Raw genomic sequence first — 19,252 nt, forward strand, 5'->3', positions numbered from 1 at the left:
ATCTACAATTTCATATGACGCTGTTAAATAAAAAAATTAGAAAAATATTTAGATACATCATATCTTTATGTCAAATTTCTAGCCTTTTATGGTTTGAAAATGGCGGGTTCTATTTGCCATCTTGAAATGTTCTAGACCAGTTATAGAACTTCGCGACGGTCTATCCAGTGTAGAAGTTTTGTGATTTTATATTTAAAATACATACGTAATCTACACATGGTGTGTCGTGTTTTAGATGGCTATAGTTTAATAAATTATTAAATTAATATTCAGCATTATCATAAATGGATGAAGAAATTTTAGTCTATTTTATTTCATGAATTTGTCTCGTGGTGTTGATTTTCATTATTCTATTCTCTGTACATACAGACATATAGAGTCTGTTTATACACAACATTTATACATTCAGTACATTTCTATGTCAGCAGCACTGTGTAGTAGGAGAATCGTGATTGGAGCATGCGCTGATATTCGTTTCTGTAGCCACTCTGACTCTTCAGGTCGGTGGTAATCATTGTTCGTGATTAGTTACATTACTGTGTTTGGTTATAGTGGTATACTTTTTGGGGACTGTGCGATATGAGTTTGAACTGTGCGTATTAATATTGCATTTGGAATGCGCGGGATACCAAGAGAAATTCTACATGTTTATATGCTTCACCGATTGATCGATCGTAATACTTGCTAACTGAGGTTTTTACTTGCACGCAAGGGACTACAAAATTACGTTTGTGTACATATGTGTGTACTCTTATGTATGTATACACATATATGGTGTCGCGTTTCATCGGTTCACGGTATTACGAACATTGGATACAAACATTTTTCAGTGGAATGATAGGCGTGTCACTTGATCAGGTACGTGGAATAAACATAATATTACATTGACAGTATGCAATGAGTACTAGAATCTGTATTAGAAAATCGAACATCTGGATATTTATATAAACATGGATATATTTTCTGAATAAATTTTCAAATTTTATGAATAATTCTTGTATCTAAATGGTTTTTAACAATGTTTAAAAAGAAACGAACACTATTCAGTGTTATACCGCGAAATTTTCTTTCATGGCAGACATGTCGACATAATGGCGTCAATGTTCCTTTCGACTATAGATAACTGGATCCTACATTCCCTACCCATTCCCTGCATGTCGCAATAAAACATTATACGAGCCACGTGACCAACTTGAATCACGTGGTGCGTTCTAAAAGCCGGGTCTGAACTTGCGCTCTGAAAAAGTTTTATTGTACTTTATGATAAATGTTGCTATCATTCACGATCTAAATTAATTATCAGGAAAAATGTATGACTACGTCATACTTTTGGCAATTTTTACTATATTGTGTCAATTCACTTTCTACATTTTGTAGCTAATTTATGATACCGAATTGAATGTTGACAGCAAATGCAGAATTCTGAAATTATAAAACTTTTAGAAAACATTTTGTACTATTCAATGTGACTACTTAAAGTCAATTTTTAATATGTTTACACACTATGTGTTTAATACAGTATATTTTTTCTTTCTACTCATTCATATTATTTTATGTATTGTTTTATTCGGTATATCATTACAAGAAAACACCATTAAAAATATATAAGCTACATGTATTGTGTAATTACGTTTTCAGACAAATGTGCGCTAGCACTCACACCATATCACCAGCACTCTCAACGCAGCTAAACTACTAAAGAAGAAGAAGCAGCTCTTAGAATTTTCTTAAGGCTATAGCTGTGGTTGTAGTAACATCTGACAAAATGGCAGAGGAGTGCAACGATGTTAAATCGGCAGGTCCTTCTTCACCACGAAGTCCACAAAACACCATTGTAGGTGGAAAACCAAGCAGTCCCCAGTCCCCTAGTCAACCCAGACGTGTGAAGCTAACACAGCAACAATTGGATGCCATGACAAAGGACGAGCTAGCAGCCAAGTGGCATGAACAGGACTTGTATGTGGAGTGTCTAGAGGCCCAGGCCGCAGCCCAGGAAGGTACTGAGATCACATGAGTGAGACCATCTCACTCACCACATTTCTTAAGCGAATTTACGAATGCCAGAACACAACGGTCTCTTGTATGAGACAAGACTCTTATAGGGACGCTAAGATTAGGGATACAAGCGTTTTGATCGCAAAGTGTTTAGGATAATAATGACAATAAGTTTTCTATAAGCCTTAAGATTGAAACAATCTTGAGTAAGTAAATAGTATAAGAATATAGGTGAAACCTTTAAGAACATTTTTTATGACATTGATAAGCGAATTTCAATTGTAGAAATTTTATGTATCCGTCTAAGTATTGGATAGGTCAATTTGGTAATATATTTCATAGATGCAGGGTAGTGATATAGTAATATTGTATTAATTTCCAAAACTACATTTGTGATGTGTAGTGCGGGTAATTAAATTAACGCCAGTATGTACAGTGTTTGAAATTTGATCGGTGAGCAGAAGTGGTGCGACGGTCATGTATACCGCCTATATGAGAGAGTCTATGAAATATTATGCAAAAAACCCATAATCTTATCATCTGGTGTTAAATTGCGCTAGCATTTATATTAAAAATCATTTAATACTAAAAGCAAAGTGTACATTGAAAGAAAACAGTGATATTGTGTGACAAGAAGAGATGATGGGTTTCTTTGAACGTGTTCACAATGAATCATTCTTTTCACCGCAGTAAACACACACAGCTTACTTTTAACATGATCTTGTAAGTGACTGTGCAGTGTGCGCGTATCTTTCTACAGTGTAGTAAACCACACTGCCAGAAGCAGAACAGTGCGTGTGTGTGTGTGTACATTGGATATCGAGTTTCCACTTTGCAAGGATTATGAAATGAAATACAACATCCTTGCTGGCTCTGAATATACAGCTCAGGAGAGTAATAACAGAGGCTCTAGATCATCCTTTGACCTACAAAACACTGTGCCAGGGGTGCGTGAACCTAAGTCTTGGTGAAGTACGAAACCTTTAATTGATGCAGTTATCATCTGAAATTCCAGCTGCTTTCTCCAATCCTAATAATCCTTATCCCAATCTATATATCTTTAATATTACCTTATATTTAAATATGTCTGATGAAACTGAAAAATTTTAATTATGTTCCTAAACCATTCATCCTTATCTATTTCCATTGAGAACGCAATTCATGCATGCATTTGTACCTGCACCATAATTCCCTGATGTCCAAGTACCAATCTGAAATACAAACCTGATTAAATAAGACCAGGAGGTCATCTTGTGACAATATCTGTGTCTGCAACAAGTAGTCTATCAATTCTCATGGGAGAAAAGTAACAACCACTCTTGGTCTCAGTGGAAGCACAGAGAATTTCACAAATGGCACAATGCAACGACTCCAAACTCAAAGTATGCGCTAATTAAAAATGTCAGTTGTCAGGCAGTCAATGTCACATACCTATGAAAACATATTTTGTTTATGCGCACTTAGGGCAAAACAGTATGTAGTAGATTTTCACCACTATGCTTTATTTCACCAAAACATACAATTATGGAATATAAAAGAATTGTACAGTGTATTCTGTACTATTATATTATACATGTATATATAAATTTTAAGGTTTCAAGCTTTCTATGTGTCTCAAATTTATATGGTGGCTTGTAAGGAAGTTTTAAAAATTCACCATCTGACTGAATGTTATTTTAAGTTTTTTTAAAAATACTTTTATAAAAGGAAAAACGTCCACCCAGTTATTTAAGAGAAAAAGTTATATAAACAATTATGTATAAAATATATTAATATCGATAAATTACATTAATTCTATGTTATGATCAATAATAACATTAATCAAAGTGTGGAGATTGCTATCATTTTTTACGTAATAAAATACAAGCTGATAAATATTTATTTAACAGTTTGGTATAATAATTTACTACATTCTACAACATGGTATTGAAGAAAAAGTATATGTAATAAGTTTTGTAAGGATATTTTCTTATTCCTTATATTTTGTTCATATACACTTAAATCCAGTTTCATTATATGATAATGGTGATTATATTGAATATATAACAAGTCAGTGTAGCACATAGACAGCTTTAAACAGTAATAATTTGAATTGAAAGAAAAAAGTAATATAATACTGGTTTATAGGTGAACTAACTTCGTTGAGAGAGTCTGAAAACAAATACAGGCAGCAACATGCAGAAGCATCTCATAGAGAGAAAATCTTAGTCAGGAGACTTGCCTCTAAAGAACAGGAATTGCAGGAATACATTGTATGTAACTATGTTATTTTATACAATAAACTAAATATATAAGTTTCAAGAAATTTCATATAAACGTTTAATTTATGTTTAGAATCAAATTGCTGAAATGAAAGCTGCTCATGCTCCGTCCGCTGCTGCATTAAGATCTGCTTTATTAGATCCAGCTGTTAATATTCTAATTCAGAAACTGAGGCAAGAACTTGTTACAACAAAAGCTAAACTTGAAGATACTCAAAATGAACTTAGTGCATGGAAATTTACACCAGATAGGTAGATAACAATTTTATTAATTTCAATTTAAATAGTTATCAATTTCTTTATTTATAAATCCTTTCATTCACTGTTCTTATTTTTAGCAATACGGGGAAACGATTAATGGCAAAATGCAGATTATTATATCAAGAAAATGAAGAATTAGGTCGTATGATCGCTAGTGGTCGAATTGCCAAATTAGAAGGAGACCTTGCTCTTCAGAGAAGTTTCAGTGAAGAAATGAAAAAATCACAATCAGGTAATCTTTTTTTCTGCTTTTATTATTAATAAATTCATTCGTGAAATATCTTAACTACTATTTCCTTCTTATCCATCTTTTCAGAGTTAGACGAATTCTTACAAGATTTGGATGAGGATGTAGAAGGAATGCAGAGCACAATTTATTTCTTACAACAGGAACTACGCAAAGCTCGTGAATCGGTAACTTTATTACAACAAGAAAATGCAGCGTTGAAAGCGAGTTCCAGTGAAAATAATTTGACGAACGGTTTATCTCCACACACTCCGCCAATTAAGAAAGAGGAATCGGAAGAAAACACCGCTTTGGAAACAAAAATATTGAAGTCAGCAGAGGATAGTGATGTGTGCAAAGGTGCTAGGACTCCACCGTTAACTTCAGGACGATCGCCTCAGTGTGAATTTTCTAGTACTGAAAGAACAGAACGAGTAGAACGGAAGCCTAATCAGGCTGATCATAACGATGAAAGCTCGAGTGATTCAGCTGCTTTAATTATTAAAGTTGAGAATGAGGAATTAAGTGATAGGGAGGAAGAACAGGAAGAAAATCGTAATAATAAGAGGATATTAAGGAGCAAAAGTCATAATAGAAGTAACAGTAAAACTAATGGGGAAGAGGTGCTAACAAGAACAACAAGGGGTAGGGATAGGACCAAAAGGGACAAAAGTGCTCCAGGTAGTGACGATGAAAGGACACACAAGAAAAAAAGGAGAGAGAGTATTCTTTCTCTCGATTATAATGAAGTTGACGATGATGCATTAGTCCTAACTAATGGTGAGACGCTTCAAAGCGATCCGGAATAAATAATTTTCTAGGATGGTTTTATACATCTAACAATTTGTTACATATGAATCAGGCTTGGCGTGACTTGGTATACAGTACAAGTTAAATCTAATGTTCTATATTTCCTTGATTGAAAATTATAATGTGGAATCACGAATGTGTAGATCCTATTGATGACAATTTTGTATTATTTTACACAATATATCTGTAAATATGTTTCTTATTTGAATATTTATAAGTCACGTTAATATCAAGAGAACTACACATAAATGCATATAATTAATTGTATGTACACACATAACACGGCGTTGGAATAAAGGGGTAGATAGTTAAAACTATTTTTTTGCAATTGAATCACATTGAAATTTCTAATATGCATTCATTATTATGTAAACAAATGCATCGATGTTTTTAAAGAGCGTATTGTAAATTCGTTGAAACATTGATAATAACCCTTGTTAGATTTTTTGAAAAAAATCACAGATTATATAGATAACAATGAAACAATAATTAAGGTTATGCCTTTTCCATTATGTAAATACACACATGTTAATAATATTCGATACACGACGACGCACATACGTAGATTTATACACGATTATGTGCGCAATAATTTGTATGTATGTAATGTTTTTCCATTGTGAAATACGCGTCTAGGTATGCGTTGTTCGTGCATAAAATGTGCTTTGAATTGTGTATAATAAAATTGAGGTCTATTTGTTAGATTTATTAAATAACTGTAAATTATACGAATTACAAGAAATTATTAATTTCAGTAAACCATGCGGATTGACCTCGTGCGTGATACAACATCACACTTGTATCTTCTTTTTCATGAACAAATGTACAAAATATTCATGCTACTATTTTGTATTATTCTTAGATTAAAAAGTATGTCATTTTCATGTTTCTCTTGTGAAAGTTCTTTTCTTTTCAACTAATTTATAATTTTGGTATATAATTTTCAATACGTATATAAATATATTCCGTATTCAGAAAAACAATCTTTTTAATATAATTAATAACTCAAATATGATTAATAGATAATTAAATGAAGATTTAATTTATTTCAAATATCTCTCAATGCAGTCCAGATAAAATTGTTCCATCTATAATTTTTAAGTACAATTTTTTATTCTTTTACTATGTTTATTAATTGTGATATTCAATATACATAATTAATATTATCGTATATGAAGTGAAGTAATTAAAAACTCAGTTATCAACAGTGTAATGTGATGTATATAATATACATATGTACATATGTCATTGATGCAATTTGTAGTTGACCGTCCGGCATTTCGGCAATTGCCGTCAGTTCGCGTTAGTTTGGCGGTCGATGTTATAGGCTCTGTACTTCACATTTCTCTGTCGTTATTTTATAAAAAACAGTTTTATCTATTAAAACTACAACCATGTTTGCAGTGAAACGTGCTTTGTTATCCAATACAATGTAAGATTACCTATTTTTTATTTAAACATTATCCAGTTGATATTACATAATTTATAACCTATTATCTATCTAATATCTTGACACTAGGAATACATTCTTCATTTACGATGAAATTCTATTTACATTCGCTATATCTACTTCATTATATTAGAATTTTATATTTACATCTCAAAATATAATTAGAAAGAATACTATTCAAAGTAGAATCGTTAACCTTTGGAGTAATATAGATTTGATTTAATAATATTAACTAATATATAATTTGATTATTACAGTCGTTTAAATAATTCGATTCTAATTTAAGATATATAGTTTGTGATATCACTTTATTAAACGCTTTTTATTTTAATTATGATCTTATTTTATATATCTTATGTGTCTGTCAGGTTTAAAAAAAAAGTTTCCTTTAAAAAAGACTCACTTTTTTTACGTTATACCAATTTATCTATAATAGCCAAATTTTTTACATCATGGTTTTTATAATCAAAAGTATGTCTAAGTATAGAAAACTGTATAAATTTAGTTTGACCTCTGACATACAGATATATGTTAGATAAGCATTTTGTAATTATTAACGTTTGGACCTGAGAACTTATCAATATTTACATTGGAAAAGTTTTTAATGAGAATTCTTTATCAGAACCCGAGTCGATGTTCCAAAATCTTTAAAATTCTTTTTGTATTATAGATAAGACAATACTTATGTAAGTAGTTAATGCTTTTTATAGAAACATGGTTGTTTTTATTATTTTATAGCAAAGAAGCATTTAGAGCTAAACATACTCTTCCTGAATTGCCCTATGATTATAAGGCACTTGAACCAATTATATGTGCTGAAATCATGGAACTTCATCACTCAAAACATCATGCAACTTATGTGAACAATCTAAACGTTGCTGAGGAGAAAATGAAGGAGGCTGCAGCTAAGGGTGATGTTAATACTCAAATTGCTTTAGGGCCTGCATTGAAGTTCAATGGCGGTGGACACTTAAACCACTCAATCTTTTGGTGCAATTTATCACCAAGTGGTGGTAAACCAGATGGTAAAAACATAACAAAAATAAATTATTTTTGGTATAAAACAATATCATTTTATATAAATAGTAAAGATAATGGTCAACTTCATTTTACAGCTGCTCTTGTTAAACAAATCGAAAAGGATTTTTGCAGCATGGAAGAGATGAAGAAACGCTTATCTGACAGCACTGTAGCTGTTCAAGGTTCTGGCTGGGGTTGGCTCGGATATTGCAAAGAATCAAAATCATTGCGGATAGCTACGTGTGCTAACCAAGACCCTTTACAAGCTACAACTGGTTTGATACCTCTTCTTGGCATTGACGTTTGGGAGCACGCCTATTACTTGCAATACAAAAATGTTCGTCCTAGTTACGTAAAGGCAATTTTTGACATTATTAATTGGAACGATGTAAACGGTCGTTTCAAGGCAGCCACAGGATGTTAGAGTGCATGAACACTTATAGTGAAAAAGTTTTGAGAGTATGATAACTTTAAAATCATTTTCTATGTAGTTCGGGGTTTTTTCTAAAAGATAACTTCGTAATTTCGTTGTATCATCTTGTAAAGGTGTCTTATTGTTTTATTATACAAGTTATTTCGTATCAAATGTACACCAATCATGTAATAAGAAAGAAATTAACAATGAAACCTGTGTACAAATTATTACATTGCTATTATATGTATACGTCTGCCAATGTGCACTATTGTACAGAAAATATTCGATGCTAGCGCCCTGTTCAATCTGTACAATATTAATTGCCTTATATTCAAATCTTTCTGACTGTCAAACATCACTGTCAAAGTTTGAAGTTTCAATGACTAACTTCGCGAAGTTGAAGTCAAATTTGAATAACTTCGCACCGGAGAATGGTTGAAGACCACGATTCGAATTATCATACATCGATAACTGTTGCACAGCGTATTGTAATTAGTTTTGCGTACGAAGTATCTCGAAAATCCGCAAGCACGAAACGGATATCAGCGCCACAAGGTTAGTCAGCTGCAGAAGCGAGTGCCGAAAAAGAAGAAAAAGCCACCTGACGCGCGGCTTTGATAATCGATCAGTTACGTTTGTTCGATGAGTCGCGACGCGTACACGCCGTGTCTGTGGGAACGTCGCGGAACCAGAACCAGTATGGTCGGAGTACCTCAGCTGTTTTCACGTCACTGCCTACGTATCTGGTGAGTCAGATATTTTTGTTACTTTAAGCACATTCATTATTATCACAGAGTCCCGTCTGCATCTTCGTAACCATTGTATGTTAATTCTCATCCTACGTATCACGAGCCTTTGTTTAATTATTAAGAACGTACGAAATATATACGCGCGGTTTGATGCTACTCAGGCAAGTTTTAAATCTCAGTAACGTGTGCGTTCCACTACTTTGACTTGAGTCTATATCATTGCATTAAATCTGACAGTTTGGGGTCAATTTCCAAAGAGATTTATTGGTTAATTTTTACGAGAACTTTGCATGATGTTTGACGTAGCTTCAAACGTTTCAAGCCTAAAGTACAGTACATTTGTGTTCTTTTGTCACATTAAAGTTTCTTAGTAGTGTTTCGGTAGTATTGATAATTATATCGACTGATTCTCATCAGGTGACAAATGTCTGGCACAGGTGAACAAATGATACGAAAGAAATGCATGGTATCGGGTTGAATGTTTGAAGAGGTTTGAGGTTTATTCATTATGGATGCTATACATGGTCGTGCCACTATCGAGCAAACATAGTCGATGACAGTCATCGTGCGCAATGAATCTGGAAGTCGTTAATAGGGAGCTATGCCCGCAGAATGGTTCGAATAATTTATAACGGTAGTGTACTACCAGAAGTGTTAATTATGATCGAAGGGAACGCTTTGGCTCCAGTCAACGCAAGTCGAGTCGACTCGTTATGTTCCCATGACAGGTTTCTTTCGTTATTTTTTTCCCTCCAGCAAAGCACGAAGCTGCTCTCTTAGTATACTTTCACACGAACATGCTCGGCCGTGGATCGTTACAGGGTGGCTGTAACACACTTCTAGACAGAGTTTCGAAAATTAGAGTATACAAGTGCATCCTCGCGGAAGGCTGGCGATGAAAAGATCGCGGTTCGTAAATTAAACCCGCTCGCCGACTTAAGTTCGTTAAGGACACATATTGTGGAATCGATCGTCGAGTATCTAAATATGCGCGCAGCTTGAGATTGCACTGGTAGAAAATGTCGAGTTTTTTCTCGGACGCTGGAAAATTCAAGTAAGGAAGAAACGAAATTTGTTTTCACTCGGTTATTCTGAGAAATTCTGAATGAAAAATAATTCGTTTGAAATAACGAAACAGTAGGAATGTATTAGGTTCTTTCGTTCATGCAAACCAGTAGTAATGTTATGGATTGAATAAGACCAATAGAAAGCTATTGCCACGAACCGATAGGGATAGTACTACTGAAGTTGGGATTAAGGCATCAACAAGTATTGAAGGATTGGTCCAGTGTTGTTTTACCTCTTTCAGCCGAATGTAAAACTTTTTTCTACGTTTCCATTTCTTTCGCAATTAATTGTGCATTTCTCTAAATTGTGCAGCGAAACGCATGCGTATACATATACAGGAAAGTATACTTGCCTCAAGAGGCAATATTCATATCACACGTATGAAATACTTAAAAATTTATTCTTTTTAATGTATTACAATTTATATATAAGGTATTGAATTTTATTTCTTTAGAAAAATCGTAAACCGATGTATAGTAAAATATATATTCTTTTATGATAGGGAACGGTACCATGTCATGTTTTCAGAATGACTTCCATAAAATATCACATACATACGTCAATGGTATTATGTACATATACACGAGATATTGCTATGTACAGAACAGAAATGTAAGAAAATAAAGTACCGCGTTCATAAAAGTCATATTAAATATATTTCATGATTGAAGCCATAAATATTGAAATACAATTTTCAAGTAATATTTATCAGTTACAGTACTATTTTATTACATAAGAAATTTCCATTTTAAATCGAAATCACAATTTTCTTGTCATATTAGAGAAAATTTGTAGATACTAATTTTTTCACACTAATGGTAGCATATACAATACCTCTACTTACTAGGAAGGACCATTATACTGCTGTAACTCTGCCTTTTTTTCTGAAACCGATTTCCAGTGCGCATGTGTCTCTAGGTAGCACCACCGGGAATATAGCTCTGGAGGAAATTGTGCTATCGATAGTTAAATTAGGAACGAAATTTAAAGACAAACCACCGTGCAAAGATCAATAGTCGTTGAACTTTGCAGTTCCGTTACCTAGCGTTATCGCAAGGTTTGATAACATTAAAGTATAGTGCAATCGACATAAAACGAGAAAAGATTTTACATCATAGATTTACATGGTTATCTCAGGGTACCCCTGTTGGTACGCAACCAGTATGCATTGGTGCTATACTGGAAGCCTACTGACATAGGGTTCTAATCATCTGCTACGTCTAAAAAAACCGCACACAACTCAAAATAATTTCTTAAATAATAGTCTCTACAACGAGCTTCGTCTATTAACTGGTCAATAGTATAGATTTATAAAGCTTATGAAGTCAGCCTGTCGTCTTTACTCGTAGGTCCCTAGTTCGGGAGCACTAAGATCAAAGGTTCTTCTGCAAGATTGCTTTAAGTTTTTAATAGCAAGATTGGATCAGGTGATTCTGGAGCGAGGAACGTTTCGATGGGATCGTGTGCACGAGGGAAAACGGAAGCACCGTAGGCCCTGTTTGCCGACATCATGGATATCTTTACTTATTGATTGCTCCGTAGAAATTGGCCGACGCCGCCCGCGTCGCATCGGTCGATCGTCGGGTTGCAGACTGACGTCATCCATGCCTTTACGCTTATTGATTTTCTCCTCTAGGCGCGATGCGATTGGTCCATAAAACGAAGAAAGCGGGCACACACGACCCTGGACCACGATGTTGGGTGGCGCGCGCACCCGACACTACCAACCACCAGCAGCCATATTGCTTTTGACCGCCTACCACCGTGCACTACCGGTTTCGATTCTACTCGATTTTTCGAGGGCGAATTCCGTATGCGCATATCTTCGCCGGCTTTTTAAATCGATGCTGAGGACATTTTTCTTCAGGGATATTCTTTACTGTCAAGTTTCGGAGAATTTTTTTACCTGATAACGTTTCGACGCCGACAGCCATTTTACTTCGGAATTTGGGATCAGTATGGCGACAGGGGGACCCTTGGCATTTTTTGGTTTTTATAAATCCAAACATTATTACGCAAACTTTGAATAATTCGTTTTATCTCAGATTTGGTAACATTAGCCCTTCGTTTGATAGGCGGCATGAAAGTTTTCGTAATGCGGAATCAGTTAATGAAATCTGATCTCGAGATGGAGCATGTATCCTCGACTGTAATCACTGGAGAGTAATCCAATAGTACACCTTGCTGATGATTCCTCGAAACTGAGTCCTACGGGGCCGTAATAACCAGGACTGATGTGTTTACGATCAATTTGTCATAATTACACTCGAGCTGTCCCCTTTAAGAGCCGCTCGTGTTACACAGCAGGAAATTAGGGCGATTGCGAGCGAGTAGAAAAAAAAACATTCGGCCATGGAGGAGTTATTTTGTTTTTGATTAAAATATTAATCCGCATCGGCGTTTATGGCACATAATCCAGGCCACTGCGACGTCGGGGAAAGTAATTAATCCGAGCGAACCCTAGGTTCTCTCTCTTGAAAGCAAGTTACAGAAAATTATCCCGTGAACCTACAATTACGCCGAACAAATTGCACTGTCGTGCTGCAATTTATAGTCGTGGAAAGACGATACAAAATGGTGGAAATCTATGGAAAATTGCAAATCGAACGGTTAAATATCATGCACTCGCAAGAGTAATGTCGAAGGATTTTTCGTTGCGAACCGCTCTCGTTTATCAAGGCAACAACAATCAATAAACATGGCAGATGGTTTTTTTCGATAAACGAATTACCATCGTGCATTCGTTAATAGCAGAAATTGTAAAAAACAGAAAAATTGGGAACGAAGATTACACGAACGACCATTTGACCTGTTTCCACGTTCTCGGTATTGCAGTTTATATCCGTGACTCATGCTCGAGCATTCCATACATCGTTACAGGATATCGAGTATTTTAGTAGGCGATTTATTTCAAAATCTGTTTCAGATTCTAAAGATCGAAGAAAAGGGAAACGAGTTTGTTTAGCTTTTTTTTAAAGGGAAACGTGGCGCGAATTGTGGTTTATCTTCGATGAATATCAAATCGTATTTATTATCCAAGCAATTGCCCGCTATCGCTTATCTGGTTCTAAAGTAAAACAACTTTGTGTTTCCACCCACGAATCTCAATGCCAGTTCCTCGAGATCAATTCTTCTCAAGGTTAGAGCGCATGAATGGCAGACACGCGTCACCCTAAAATATGTTCGTCACCGGTTCGGGTGATCTGAAGGATGATGACTACGAAGAGTAACTTCTGCACCGTTCGTCGCAGGAATTTAATGTCCAATGTACAGATGCGTGGGATTCGGTTGTCGATCGTTCGTTCGGTCTGACGTCATGCATACGCGTGACTTGTTTCGCAAAATCGTTTATACCATGAAAAACTCACTCGCTTGGCTCTCGACACGTACAGTTTATATTTTCACGGCAAAACACATCGGCGATAACAGATCGTTGCTTTGCATCGTTCGGGGTGCAATAGTTATTTGCGAGCTGATTTCTTGGCACAACTTCTGCAATTATCGTCTATTCGAAGTAGGTGCTGCTTTTTAGCTTAAGGTTTAGTGATGTTTCAACAATCTATTGCATGAGTATAGGTATTAAGTGCGACTAATGAAGGGTGGGTGCGCGATCTTTTGCTCTTCTCGTCAACCTCTATTTTTGTACCGTCTTTAGGGGAGATTCGTTCTAGTGAATCCTCGGACAGAACCCTTCCATTTGCCGTATAGAGTGACCATATTTGATCGTATCGAACAGGTGCAGTGTAAATACATTTTATCACGTGGTGGGTGCGTTGTTTGCTAGGTCAATCGCAACAAACCGTTTTGTCCGGCGCATCAGCTGTTACATAAATACTCATCATCGAAACAGTAAATCGGTGTAATTCTGAAAAATAAGCGCAGCTTTCTTCTTAATTTCTTCATCATTATTTCTTAAAGATCTTTATTGCAGCTTCGCTGCAGTTATCATTTGAACGAGAAGACTATTTCCACAAAACAAACCGATGGTGCATTTAAGTAGCGCACGACATGGAGGGATTAAACATTTTACAGCTGTCCGGGTAATTTCGAAATTTTATTTGCCCCATTGGTTAGATTTACAGAGGGTCGTTTTTCCCCTCTGATAATCGATTGAATCGGTCCACTGCGACGTGCGGAAATTCAAGTCGCACGCAACATGTATCGGAAGATACGCATCCGCGACCAGAGAAAAAAGGAAGAAAATTCTGTCCACGTCCTAGCGACGTTTTACGCTTACGACCGGGACTCCTGGATACATTTTACGGCCACTCGATGAACCGAACGAATAAAACATTCCCGCGAAGACAGCGAAGACGTCCCCGAGAAAATGGCCAATAGCGTTTTTTCCGATGTTGCTGGATGCCGGTGCAATCCATATTTTATCGTTCCATTGACAACAAAAACAATTCCTGAATAATAGAAAATTACCTCTCCAAGCTATACAAACGTGCCTCTATAAATTGAGCAACAACGATCAACGAATGAATCATTCAATAACTGGAATAAATACTATGAAATCGTCTGGTCGCCTAGAATTCCAAATTTTCGAGCAGAGATAACTGCTTTGACGATTTTAAAATAAGATGGAAACGAAGAGCACTGAAATGCCAGTTTAGCAGCGTTTCCCAGCAATGAACAATTAAATTCGTCGGCGCGCTCGAGTCAGGTCATTAGGCGAGCGGTCACTGACATGCCACGGTGCCAGGTGAAAAACAGACGCCCACTTGTATAGTCGCGATCCTGCGCGATACCGTTTCAAATATGTAGAAATTGTTGCACGTCGATAAACGTGTTATTTACTCATCGGTATCCGTAACGGCCGTGTATTAATGTCTACCCTTCCGGATCTTCCAAGTAGTGGGACGTGGATTTTCAAAAATTTACGCCACGGTTCACCGAGATCGTGAGTTCATAGTTTACAATGGCAAGAGGGTCCTGGTTCCGCATGTGTGTACATTGGTTTCCAAAGAGCAGGAAATTCTGGTACGAAAATAACTGCACTGATGTTCACCATGAGCACAGTAGTGTTGATCAACGATTAAGTCCTCCGCCGGGTTTATTTGATCAACCGGCCACAGTGGTTTCAGAACCGACGACGTTTAATGGTGAAAACAAGTCATAGGAGTCTGATTTAATGAGTCTCATAAAACGATTACGGGAGTGCGATTGATCAGCGCGTGAAATCGATTTAACACAGCTTTCTTGCCGTGGTCCCTTGTAATTTTATCGGAGGGTTCTCGATTGAGGCGGCGAATTCATTAATCCCCGCACGGTTCCCTGAGCAAAGGGTTATTTTCAGTTTACAAATCACAGTAGCGATAGCGTCATTGTGATTTTGCGTCGTCGTCAGTCTCTCATTTAGCCAACGGAAACCCGAACCCTGAAACCATTCGTGACTAGCAGCTGCGCGAAAAAGTATCGTTGCGAAATCGGGTTACGTTGCGCTGTAAACGTTGACCAAAATCCCCGAATAAATAGAGGATCTCAGGAACTTCTGATGAAGTAAGCGACACTTAACCGTGCACGCTGTTTTGAACGGAGTTGGAGTATTCAAATCATATTTGGGTTATTACTCGAAATGAATCAATTTGTTTCGCTTTTGTTTTTGATATTGATTGGATACTGTCGACCATCTTAGTAATCCCGGAAGTGTTACAGAATTCGAGAAAGAAGCATGAAGATGAGTCATCAAATAGGTACCGTCAAAATATATAATAGAGTAGAATTTCCCTTATAGTATATCGCTCGCTATACATATATTCTTTGCTCGTATAAAGGTCATGTTGAAAATTTTTGTTTGATATTTACCTTGACGCTGGAAACAATTGGTGACTCTGAATTATAGAACAGCCATTTTATTTATAAGTATCACATGGACTTCTGTAACAAAAACAATATGCGTAGAATAAAAATACAACGATCCTAGAAAATCTCTTCTAGAAAATAAAATGGTTAGAAAACGTATAACAAAATTTGAGGGATCTTTGTAAAGTGAAGGCTTAAATCTTCAAATCTGTAACGGCCAAAATTTTCCAATGTCTGTACAGACGTTTCACACTTTGCAGGAAGAGCACTTCTTCAGTATTCCACGTGCTATATCATATAAAAATACATCAGAAGAAAATGGATAATGGGTGACGAAAACAATAGCTTGAAGCTTTAGAATGAGCTTAAGTTTACTGTTATACAACCCGTTTTTGCGATATGATAGCAGTTCAAGTATAAAGTCGGGTGTAGATTTTCTGAAGCCACGGTACCAATACGGTCTTACAATACAGTCCGTAGGAATTACATAGTTTCGTGTGCAATTTGCTCTGTTTTCTTTGTATTTATGCCGATGAATGTATTATCATCAATTAATTCGAAAGAAAATTGCTAAGGTTCAATTTAGGAGATCAGCTCGGTATAGGTAACCCTCCCCTAATTACCAGGTGACCGACAGACGGCGCATGCGTGATAACACGGCCATCGGCAAATAATCGAAGGTGGCGGGGGTGAGCGCGCAAGCGCCTCAAATTTGTTCGTTACTCGACGACCGATCGTCGAATGGAGGTGTCGCAGTGACTCGTTCGTCGGACAAGAGGGTGGCTTAGTAGCACAAGTGCGTGCGGTGTGTATGCGTGTTTGTATAAAAGTGCGCGGGCGGTTACACGCTCGGCCGTGAGCGATACGTGTGCGATCCAAATGCGTTATAATGTCCGCGTACGTATCCCATAAGATTTTCGAGGATCGTCAAAGAATTGCCAGTGCGCCGACATAGTGACAGTCGCGCGTGTGCTTTCCCGAGGATCCGCGAGCGTCCGCCATTTACGACTGTCACCGTTCTTCCTATCATCTACCTTCGACTGTGACCGAGCAACATTCTTGAACGAACCGTCGTCAGAAATTCGTCGGAACCCAATCGCATCCCAGGTAAGACGAAATCATCGACACGTTTCTCAATGATGGTGCGCGCGGATCGATCCGGAAAAACCCACGTATCCGTTACCTACGCCCGTCTCTCTCTTTCTCTCTCGCCCTCCCTCCCTTATTCACTCCCTCTTTCTTTCTCTTGCGGTGTACCCGAACTTCATTGGTATCGATTATACCGTAATATTTTCGCTTTCTCCATCGAGCAGCATGATTGTATTGAAAGCTTTCTCGATTCGATTTCGCCGTATCATTCGTCGAGTGTGTATCAACGATGAAGTATGAAGTCGAACCAGACGACGACATTTTGTTCGTGAATCGCTGTGCATGCATTCGCGAAGCAGTTACGAGTAAAGTCGGCACACGTTTCTGTTACCTCTGTTTATACGTAAGCTAATATCCGAACAAGATAAAGGATCGATACAAGGGACTGACACGCTTGACCCGAGGAGCATGGTGATTTTGCGGTGACATCGATCCCTAGTAGATACTAGTCGTTCCGAATGAGAAAAATCGTGGCACGCGCTGCCTGGGAACACAGCGTTACTCTGATTGGGCTGGTGAACACGTTGCCACGTCAATCGTATGCCAATCGATTGCGGATGACCGAATTATAGATGGTTTGAACGATAACTAATCGGAAATTGGAATTTCGTTGACCGGGGTTACCGCGAAAGTCGAACGTCCCCCCTGTTTCCTCCGCTCCTTTCTCACTCTTTCTCCTCCACCATCTCCTTCTCCTGCTCGCTTCTCTTCGCGTCGTTATCGATTGCAGGATGCTGATGTTTTTATGTTCATTTCGAGAGCGTAACACGCGCAGCGGTTGAATGTTTTTGCGAAATTGCGAATATTCGGCTTCGACGAAACCTGTGGAGATGCATTCCAGGTTCGTGTTCTTCTTTATCCCGCATCTGCGCGGTGCGTTCAAGGAAACGAAAAATTAGGTGTCGGACATGTCCGTATCTAGGTGTGCGAAGGCGAGGTTCAGAGGGTAGACAACCGCCGTGAATCTTGACCTCGCAATAAGAACGGTATAATGGGTACGAGTTCGCCTAACACAAAAATTTCGAGCGTGTTCTAATTCCAGAAAATTCGTGATATATTTTGTTAACAGTAGCAGAGGAAATATGAATAAAAAGCTAACCTATCTAAGAAACTTCCAGAGCGAAGTGTGGCAAAATTTAGGTTTATCGATGTAAAATTGAAGTTAAAAGTAATAATGCATTGTATATCGATTATTCGATTTCACTCGGAATTAATAACATTCAAGGTTTTTGTCCTGGAAGCGAGAAATCTTTCATGGGAATTGTAGCTTCGCTGTAGAATTGTAGGTAAGGCAGTTCGACGGAAACTTCCGGGTTCGGAATAGTACATAGTCGATTGTCCCGGTTATTTCAGCTTCTCTAGTAGTTCGTACGTTGTGCTTTGTTTCAATATGTGCCTGTTGTTATCGAATGCAACATTGTTTCAGAGTAAACAGTCGGAATGGGAATTCGTATGAATCGAGCGGCGAACATAGAACGTCCTCCATCTTTAATTGCCAAACACAACGTTCTTCTAATGTTGCTATGAATAGCGAAAGTCATGTTGCGAATGTACAAATAACAGACCATTGTAGATTGCAAGCATTATTGAATTTTTTATTAAAGCACGTAAATATGTTGACTTAATCATAATTGTAATGTAACATGGACTTATACACTCCGTCGTTGATTACTTTCTAGTATTATTTATAGTATATAGAACACTGCATTACCAGTTTACAGAAATGATGTATTTAAAGTGTTGTACATAGTCTACCATTCTTGGTACATTCGCTCCATATTCGCCGGACTTTATCGGCATTTCAAGTGGAGTCTCTTATAATGTATGACAATATCTGCGTGTTAGGACAGAGATCGTAACGTTAGGAATACTCAACGGACAATGAGATCTTTTTTTCAAACTCAAATATTTGAAAAATCGTCTGTTGAAAGGGCTTTATCGATTGAAACACAATATTCGATGCTTCGAGTGCTTGTAAAAAACAATCTGCAGGCACATTTGGTAATCCAACTGCCCTTTTAATTGAGAAATTAATGCTGCTTG

The 19,252-nt window shown here is 37.0% G+C and overlaps 3 protein-coding genes across 16 annotated transcripts in view; all 3 read left to right on the forward strand.

Moving 5' to 3' along the window:
- Positions 1-351: 351 nt before the first annotated feature.
- On the forward strand, positions 352-6,441 carry Fl(2)d (Pre-mRNA-splicing regulator female-lethal(2)D). The gene is made up of 6 exons (XM_078189747.1): positions 352-858; positions 1,639-1,997; positions 4,123-4,247; positions 4,330-4,508; positions 4,595-4,749; positions 4,834-6,441. Exons 2-6 carry the CDS (start codon positions 1,766-1,768, stop codon positions 5,550-5,552), a joined length of 1,410 nt encoding a protein of 469 aa, XP_078045873.1. The 5' UTR covers positions 352-858; positions 1,639-1,765; the 3' UTR covers positions 5,553-6,441.
- A 374-nt stretch (positions 6,442-6,815) lies between these two features.
- Positions 6,816-8,661, forward strand: Sod2 (superoxide dismutase 2). The gene is made up of 3 exons (XM_078190982.1): positions 6,816-6,985; positions 7,742-8,028; positions 8,119-8,661. Exons 1-3 carry the CDS (start codon positions 6,948-6,950, stop codon positions 8,445-8,447), a joined length of 654 nt encoding a protein of 217 aa, XP_078047108.1. The 5' UTR covers positions 6,816-6,947; the 3' UTR covers positions 8,448-8,661.
- Positions 8,662-9,070: 409 nt separating this feature from the next.
- The window catches only part of Unc-104 (kinesin family member unc-104), a 33,693-nt gene continuing 23,511 nt past the window's right edge, over positions 9,071-19,252 (forward strand). For 13 of the 14 annotated variants that reach the window (XM_078190962.1, XM_078190970.1, XM_078190966.1 and 10 more), the window contains exon 1: positions 16,796-17,167. The gene's annotated coding sequence lies outside the window, so the exon portion shown is untranslated. Of the gene's footprint in view, positions 9,185-16,795; positions 17,168-19,252 lie in introns of those variants that run through there. The other variant, XM_078190963.1, reaches the window with a different exon arrangement.

The sequence above is a fragment of the Augochlora pura genome, chromosome 9 (genome assembly GCF_028453695.1).
Source record: "Augochlora pura isolate Apur16 chromosome 9, APUR_v2.2.1, whole genome shotgun sequence".
NCBI classification, from domain to species: domain Eukaryota; kingdom Metazoa; phylum Arthropoda; class Insecta; order Hymenoptera; family Halictidae; genus Augochlora; species Augochlora pura.

Excerpts from the sequence above, each read along its gene's own strand:
- Sod2 (XM_078190982.1), top strand. The coding sequence starts at position 6,948 with ATGTTTGCAGTGAAACGTGCTTTGTTATCCAATACAAT. Across the intron at positions 6,986-7,741 it reads GCTTTGTTATCCAATACAAT|CAAAGAAGCATTTAGAGCTA; the intron begins GTAAGATTACCT and ends ATTATTTTATAG. Across the intron at positions 8,029-8,118 it reads AAGTGGTGGTAAACCAGATG|CTGCTCTTGTTAAACAAATC; the intron begins GTAAAAACATAA and ends TTCATTTTACAG.